The sequence below is a fragment of the Pelobates fuscus genome, chromosome 1 (genome assembly GCF_036172605.1).
Source record: "Pelobates fuscus isolate aPelFus1 chromosome 1, aPelFus1.pri, whole genome shotgun sequence".
Taxonomy (NCBI): domain Eukaryota; kingdom Metazoa; phylum Chordata; class Amphibia; order Anura; family Pelobatidae; genus Pelobates; species Pelobates fuscus.
Window position 1 is genome coordinate 178,718,307 of NC_086317.1, and position 8,681 is coordinate 178,726,987.

The window sequence follows — 8,681 nt, forward strand, 5'->3', positions numbered from 1 at the left end:
ACACTAATTTTGGCCAGGGATTGTGACTAAGTGGCTACTAAGTGGCTACTAAAAAAGACTGGACATCCCCAATTTTTTTTATTTCTTATAATTCTTTATTTTTGTTGTGCATTGCAGGGTTCACATAGTAACTGTCTAGAGTGACAGTGGCAAGGCAAGATGTTTGGGGGTCACCTAATTAATGACTAAGTGCAGGTGTCATGCCAGCTTCAAAATTCTGGGTTCGCCAACAGTGGGGAAAAAATGCAGAGTGAGGATGTTGAACCGAATCTGGTCTCACTGTGGAACCATAAAGTGTCTGTCAGGGTGACAGCAATTGTTACTGTGTTTAGCTCCACAAAAATATATTTTCTTGTAACAGGCATTGCTCTAGACAGCTTATTTGGGGTCCTGCCTGCTGAAGGGAAATCCGGTCGCTCTGCGCATGCTCCTTCCTTTCCTGCTCAGGCCGCCTAACGAACCGCCGAGGTGAGTGTACGGTGATCCCAAAATCCCTACTATATCCCGGCCATCCGAGCAGCCCCAGCCCTTAAAGTCCATATATCGCTGTGACAGACCCAGCTCTATCTAATAAGGTGGATATTGCTAGGAGTGCATTTTATTTGTGTGAATTATTGACTGAGATTCGGAGCGATAGGCCGCGGTCTGTGCCGGCTGGCAGGGGAGGTGTATGCCTGGTTCTTTATGGCTGGCAAGTTAGCCGACCCTATAGTAAGAGTAATAAAAAGGTTTTACGCGTGTTTTAGAACCGGTGCGTTCTATAGGTAACCGCACCCTGCCAGCTCTTTTAAAGTGTTACCTGTACTGTCCGGCCGGCCATGGTGACCCTGCCCCACATGCCTCATACATCGATACTATGAAAATTCTTGTTTTCTGACCTGTAAGTTGCTCACGGAAGTTTCAGCTTCCAGGCGACAGCATGGGCTTAGCTAGCAGTGCACTCACTGTGTCATGCAGGCTGTGTTCTGTTCATGGTGCTAGTGGGAATGTATTGTTATGTGAATGTCTGTCTGAACGTGGGCATGCTGCTTTTGGTTATTGTATTTTAATCAGGACTAAGATGGTTGTTTCTAGTAAACATTAAGTTGTAGAAGGTTCGTTTTGTTGCAGTTGATTGTAGACCACTGCAACTTGAGATGTATTTTCCCAGTTTGATGTATGGGTAGCACTTATAGTAAAGGTTAGAGAGGCAAATCCCAGTTTCTACAGTACCACATCGAAGTATTCAGGAACAACATTTGCAGGGATGATGGAATGTTTTTATTGCCATATTCTGATTCTTAAGAAATGAATCAGAATCCATCTACAATTGTCATGAACCAGGTAAATGCACAGGAGTGGACAGTTGAAAGGCATTCATCTGTCTTGTATGAATTGCAGTTTTCCAGGAGCAATAGACAAATCATTGTTTTACATAAGTCTTTATTTTCATATGGACAGAGTTTAATAACTTGAAGTATTCTGGTCTATTTAATGAAATGTCCTAATTTTGTTCATGCCATTTTGAGAATATGCCCCCGCACCTTCCCTGAAATAAAGGTTAACTGAGAAAACAGTTTTACTTGGTTCTCTCAGTGGAAGCACCTTTAGTGGCTGTCAAGAAGGCCATTAGATGAGTATTCAACCCTGCAATGTAAGTGTTTCCATATCTGCTAAATGGAAAGTTCTTTTCTATTGAAGGGTTAAAACTAAAAGTCTACAGCACTCAGACCTCTTTTGAAATTGAACGGAAGTAGTATAGGTGCCTTTTTGTGGTCTCTATCAATTCTCCATTTTAGCACTGTGCCACTTGTAATGATTGGTTTAAAAAAATAAATAAAATGCTAGTGTATAATAGGAAATCTGTTTGTGTTAGATCATTCTATGATGCATACAGTGTATGACAAAAAACACTGTCATGCAAAGTGACTTCTCCAACTTATCTTAAGTTTAACACTTTGTAATTCTGGGTTTAACACTTCCCTTTTCTTGTTGCAGATGTTGATGCCCAAAAAGGATCGTATTGCCATCTATGAGCTCCTGTTTAAGGAAGGAGTAATGGTGGCCAAGAAGGATGTTCATATGCCAAAGCATCCTGAGCTGGCTGACAAGAATGTACCCAATCTTCACGTTATGAAAGCTATGCAGGTAACAGCTGCCCTCCTAGCACATTGTGTTTCCCTGTTTTTGTTTTTTCGAGACACTTTATGTTCACAAACGTATTTCATTTTACCCTGATTGTTTTTCAAAACTAAATGTTATGTGACATATCAAAAAAGTCAGCATACACTTTAACCCCTTAAGGACCAAACCTCTGGAATAAAAGGGAATCCTCACATGTCATGTGTCCTTAAGGGGTTAAGCACACCATGCTAAGTTAATTCCCTAAAATAACTCATCATCCAAGTCATCTTGGTTATTACCATTAAAGAGTAATGTTGTAGTTATGGTGCCCTTGCTCCATCCCAGAGCAAAGAGTCAAAGTATTTGCATGCGATGGTCTCCTCTTTCAAGAGAGCCAAATATGATCTGCCCTGTGTAACAAACTGTGTTGCACAAGACACTATATTCCCTCTCTGCCTACCCCACGTTCCCACCATCCCTTCAATCCCTTGTCCCAGCCCACTTGCTTGCCTACCCAAAGAGCGCTCTCTCTCTGGTGCTACCTAAGTGCAGATATCCACCAGAGAGAGATGCGAGCTCTAGCTTCTGGAGCTGTGAGGCGACTTTACAGCCGCAGTGTCACGCTGGCCGCTTAGAAGTCCGTGCTGACCAATAGGAGAAGAATCTATCATTTAAACTGGTTCGCGCCCTTTCTCCTGGTGGCTGGCCCGAGTTAAAGGGCTCCGACCCACTGATCGGGTGCCGCGTGGTTTTGACGACCAATAGGAGACGGAGCCAGGATGCAAACTGGATTCACGCCCTTTCTCCTGATTAGCTGGCGCGAGTTACAGGGATTAGCTTGGAACCCCTCCTCTCCTGAGTGCTGATTGGTCGCGTTGTGGTTTAGTCAAGTTCCTGAAGTAAACCTTGGTGTCTTTCTTATGGGGGATTTCTGTGAAATTCGTGTACATCTATGTAACTTTATTTATAGAACACTGTATACACAACTGATCCTTTCTATCTTTTATATGCTAGCTGTGCTTCCAATGCAACCAGTATAATCGTTTTTGAGTGCTTTGCCTTCTTACCTGGTGTCTAGGCTCATTGCCTCCACTACTGTTCTGTAAGAGCCAGAATCTCCTGCTTATGAGTTTCTGATATATGTCCTGCACTGCTGGACTTGGCTCAGACTGCAGTGCCTGCACCTCTCACTCACCAAGCTTTAGTGGAGGCAGAGAGCGATACCTGACAGACCACATTTAAGATGTCAAACTGTTTAAGTAGGTCGCCATGGCAGACCTGGCATCATAAGCACTACAGTGCTTTGGAGTGTTCCTTTTAAGTGCTTAAAGTGAAGAGGTTCAAAAGATTATGAATTTATAGTGCCATAATTGTTTGTCATTTAAGAACAGAAATGTTAATTTGAAAAATGTTCGAAAGTGCATCTTTGGACAGTAAGGTTTTTGCCAGGTTAGGAGTAGTTTGAGATTGAGTGAGTTATGATGAAGCAGGGTGGACAAAAATCAATGCTAAAAAAGAAAGTCTTTTGTATATTTAAATTGTTGATAGTTTGGTATTTAAGATACTATAGACCAAAGGTTAGTGAGCTTGAAATATGGATTAGTTATGTAGTATGAGGCTGTATATTCATGCAATATTTTAAAATTTGTGGTAAATTAATTAAATTCATCCAAATGAAAGCGGCACTGTCAGCCAGTAGGGACTACTTTGTATGGTCGGAGCTACCGCCATCTTGTAGTGTCAGCTGCAGGGAATTGGCTCTAATACTCCATAGACCTCAATGCTGTACTTTTGCTCATGCACAAGAGTACAGCAGTGATGTCGGGTCCTTGCACTGAAGGAGCTGGGGCAAAAGATGACCCACCTGAAGAAGTTGGCAGTGTCCGCATGGGATGGGTAAGTTAAACTCACTTTTGCCTGTCCCCGGCAAAATATTTAATGTGTATAGGTTCTTGTTGTGAGAGGAGTATGAGGTAAGTGTCTGTGTAGTGTGTAGCCTCTGGAATGTAGGTCTTTGTGTGCCCATATGGGCTATAGTGTGTGCAAATGTTCAGAAGATCTAGAGCTACCCAGACTAAACGTTTTTGTTTTTTTATTTTATTTTTTTTATAAACCGCACGTTTTTAGGCATTGTGACTAGCTCACGTCTTTGTGAGACATTTGTGACTATAATTGTGTTGAGAAACTGATCTGAATGTTTTCTAAATAAATTAAAAAAAAAAAAAAAATTCTCCTATTTTAACAGTCTTTGAAGTCTCGTGGCTATGTAAAGGAGCAGTTTGCTTGGCGTCATTTCTACTGGTATCTGACCAATGAAGGTATCCAATATTTGCGTGATTTCTTGCATCTGCCCCCAGAGATTGTTCCTGCAACATTGAGAAGAAGTCGTCCTGAAACTGGCCGACCCAGGCCTAAAGGTAAATATACCATGCACATTGCCCTGGTTAGAATACATGTGTGAAGCTCATCATAAAAGCTGGCACTACCACTGACTAAACATGGCTCATACTACCAGTGAAACATTGCCCTTTAGTTTTTTTTTTTAATTGGCAAGGGATATTACATATACAGTCTTTAGTTAAGATACATATTGCCTGTTTCAATTAACAATTGAACATTTACAATCCACTTTTCCATATTGTATGTAATCTACAATACATAGTGTTCTCCATACCCTTCCCTTGAGAGTTTTATGTGCATTCCGATCATATTATTATTATTATTATTACAATTTATATAGCGCCAACAGATTCCGTAGCGCTTTACAATATTATGAGAAGGGATTTAACTATAAATAGGACAATTACAAATAAACTTACAGGAACAATAGGTTGAAGAGGACCCTGCTTGATCGAGCTTACATTCTATAGTTTTTATTTTTTTTTTTTATACACATAATTAAACTTATTTGTGCATGTAAAAGTAAGAAAGGGCTAGTGGAACATAAAAGACACAACTTAAATCTGGGGGGGGGGGGGGAGGAGAGAGTTTAACCTCTTAGTGACCAGACTGTTTTTCAATTTTCTTACCGTTTGGGACGTTTTTGCATTTCTGCAGTGTTTGTGTTTAGCTGTAAATTTTCTTTTACTCATTTACTGTACCCACACATATACAGTTTTTTTCTCACCATTAAATGGTCTTTCTAAAGATACCCTTGTTTTCATCATATAATTTACTATAAAAAATTATAAAATATGATAAAAAAAAAAAACCTTTTCTAACTTTGACCCAGAAAATCTGTTGCGCATCTACAACCGCCAAAAAAACACCTGTCTTAACTAGTGTCTAAATTTTGTACGGAGTTTAGAAATACCCAATGTTAACATGTTCTTAGCTTTTTTTTTGTGGCAATAAGTACAAGTGGCATTTGAAAAAAAAAATAATAATTTTAAAGAAGACAACCTAAGGTATTAAACATGGGGTATTTTGACTCTTTTCATGCAACCATTTTACCACCAATCTATGCCCCCCCCCCCAAAATATTTTTTCCAACTTTGAATTTTCACAGCTGGTCATCATGCACCCATGTCCTGTTTGGGACATTTTTTAAGCTGGCCAATGTAATTTGCCCCCATTAAACCACATATTTTTGAAAAGTAGACACCCTAGGGTATTTCAAATGGTGGTATTTTAACATTTTTCATGCACTAATTCTACCACCAGTCTTTGTCAAACTTTTGGGTGGTCATTTTTTTGTTTAATTTTCTCTCACATTGTACTTTAGGCATGGATTCTCAGTTCCTGTTATGGGTTACTGCCAAAGAACACTCCAATATGTGTTCAGCAACATCTCCTGAGTACAACAGTACCCCCAATGTACAAGCATAGCTATTACTGCGGGAATGAAGTGAAAAAAGATCCACTTAACAGTGAACTATGTATACTACCATAGAAAGACTACAGTAATAGCTATTCTTGGCTACTTTGAGCCATTATAGAATGTACAGGGATTTCAAAGCCCAAGACATGTACAGAGGTATTTGTCTATATACATAGTGACTACTCCCGTTCCCCAGCTTCTTCAATTTGTGTCTAATTGTAACATCCAATATTACATTGAATAAAGTTTCTACTTCTTTTGATCCATTTGAAGCAAGTATAGCTGAAGGAATTGTACTTATGTCCTACCAAGTTTTGGAATTCTTTTAGTTAGCTGAATATATTTTATTCCTGGTTTTTTTTTTTCTCTTCAAATACCAGCTCAGGAATCCCCCACTTCCAGGGGGTATTCTATTTATTTTTCTATTTAATCATTTCAAGGGTTCAGGCCCATGGTGGATCTGGTACCACCATACTGACCACTTTGTCCTAAACCCAAGATTTGAGTTTGGTGACATTGTTCTTTTTGAATTATGGGTAACTAAGTTCCATAGACCGTGCATCTTGCACAGATTATAGTATAATCTATCTTCCTGTCTTCACTCATTTGGATATTTCAGTGGGAAAGCAGAGCAAATCACAAAACTTTGACGAGCAGGTATTTATGGAATACATAATCCAGCACTGGAGTTACAAAATGCTGTGCAGAGTAGCATAATGGTGGAGGGGGAGAGACATCTCTTTACACCATTATTTTGGTGCTTAGTGTCCCTTTTTACGCTACTGATTAACCCAATGTAGTGGGCCTAATTTAAATTGGTGAAGGCAATATCACAGTAACACATTATTGAGGGCAATTGCTAGGTGCTGAAAATGGTGAGAGAACTTTGTTTGCTTCTGTTGCCCAAATAATAGTGCATATGTTCATTGTTTAAAGGACCACTATAGGCACCCAGACCACTTCAGATCAATGAAGTGGTCTGGGTGCCAGGTCCCCCTGGTTTTAACCCTGCAGCTGAAAATATAGCAGGTTCAGAGAAACTATGTTTTTATTGAGGGTTAATCCTGAAAATCACACCGAGATGATGCTGACGTCCATAGGAATGCATTGAGTAATGCTTTCCTGTGGGCTGTTTGAAAGCGCGCGCATTCGGTGCTGACGTCGGCAGGGGGAGGAGAGGTCACCAGTGCCGAGGTAGCCTGACGCTGGATTAAGGCAAGTGGCTGAAGGGGTTTTAATCCCTTGAGCCCAGCGGGAGGGGGGCCACGAGGGGGGGGGGGGGGGGTCGGACTAATAACCCTATAGTGCCAGGAAAACAAGTTTGTTTTCCTGGCACTATAGTGGTTCTTTAATACTACTTGACTGGTTTTCACCTTTTAACAGATTTCTTTTGCAGCTTTCTTTTAGAGCATTTTAGTGCATCTACAACTCCCTTCACAAAACTGAATGGAGTTATTTGTTTGGCTAGTAGATGTTTTAATTTTTTTGTGATGAATCTGCTGAATGTTGAACTTACATTACCCATAAATCCCTGCTGGTTAGGACTTTATGGTAAATACTTGGCATGGCTGAAAAAACAAATAGAAAAGGGGTGGTATATTTCATTAACTGTTACATTTTGTGTTTGAAAGATTATTTTAAGATTTATTGGACCACAAGATTCATTTTTTTTTTCTCAAAGTGCAGTTGATTACTTCTGCTGATTGTATCTTTGCATATTGTCTTTAACTGTTAAGTAAATGTTAAAATCTGTTTTGATATCAATAGAGCCACAAAACAAGAATGTTAGAGTTGTTTATAGCAAGCGACGTAATATAATTTCAATCCTTCCTGTCATCTTTGCAGGTCTAGAAGGCGAGAGACCCGCCAGATTGTCCCGTGGTGAGACTGACAGAGATACATACAGACGTAGTGCTGCTCCACGTAAGTGTCTGCATGAATACTATTAAGATGAAGTGATGGTGACCACACTGTTCTGTGAGCTAACGAAAATATTTGTTTCCATAGCTGGGGCAGATAAGAAGGCAGAGGCTGGTGCTGGAGCAGCAACAGAATTTCAGTTTGTAAGTACAGTGCAATGACTTGTAACATACAATCACTTATTACTTTGTTACAAATACACATTGTAAATGGAGAAGAGATAGCTGAAAGTATTCACAATATAGAGATCCATTTTTGTGAATGTCTGGTTTCTAAAAATATATATATTTTTTTTTTAACACACAGAGAGGAGGATTTGGACGTGGTCGTGGACAGCAGCCCCCACAGTGAAACTGATTACTTTCTTTTGTGAATAATAAACCTTTTGTGAACAACACAATATGTATTCATTTATTGTTTTTACATAAGGAGACAGGTTGAAAGTGAAGTGCCTTTATGTTGCATTCTAACCATTAACCTTTTCACGATGTTAGGGCGTGCTATGCCTTCCTATAAAAGGAGAGCTTTTTTTTTTTTTTAATTCTTTTTATTAGAGAGAATTTTTTCCCTTTTTTTTTTTTTACATATACAGCAATATACTGGTCTCATATTTGTTTAGCAGAGAAATACAAAATCACATAGCATTCCATTGACATTATATAACATCGAGATTTGACTTATATTCAATTATAGCTCAGTATATATCACATACAAACATAGTCTACAATCACAAAAAAAGAAATAAAACCACAAAAAAGAAACAAAGACACAAACAGTAGAAACCCCACACCTAAGCTAGAGCACATGATCAGTTAATTTCAATACTCGCTTATATATA

The 8,681-nt window shown here is 39.3% G+C and overlaps 1 protein-coding gene across 2 annotated transcripts; it reads left to right on the plus strand.

Annotated features, from left to right (window-relative positions):
• Nucleotides 1-365: 365 nt before the first annotated feature.
• Nucleotides 366-8,243, plus strand: RPS10 (ribosomal protein S10). Of its 2 annotated transcripts, none has more exons than XM_063453078.1 (6): nt 366-468; nt 1,978-2,127; nt 4,349-4,520; nt 7,769-7,846; nt 7,931-7,986; nt 8,150-8,243. In XM_063453078.1, exons 2-6 carry the CDS (start codon nt 1,978-1,980, stop codon nt 8,192-8,194), a joined length of 501 nt encoding a protein of 166 aa, XP_063309148.1. In that variant the 5' UTR covers nt 366-468; the 3' UTR covers nt 8,195-8,243. The 2 variants fall into 2 exon arrangements, with proteins under 2 accessions (XP_063309148.1, XP_063309151.1); XM_063453081.1 differs by lacking the exon at nt 366-468 and adding an exon at nt 499-575.
• The last annotated feature ends 438 nt before the right edge of the window (nt 8,244-8,681 follow it).

Bases quoted from the DNA above. Each gene is read 5' to 3' on its own strand.
- RPS10 (XM_063453078.1), top strand. From the start codon at position 1,978: ATGTTGATGCCCAAAAAGGATCGTATTGCCATCTATGAGCTCCTGTTT. The intron at 4,521-7,768 runs GTAAATATACCA...TCATCTTTGCAG, and splicing joins TGGCCGACCCAGGCCTAAAG to GTCTAGAAGGCGAGAGACCC. The intron at 7,847-7,930 runs GTAAGTGTCTGC...TTGTTTCCATAG, and splicing joins CAGACGTAGTGCTGCTCCAC to CTGGGGCAGATAAGAAGGCA.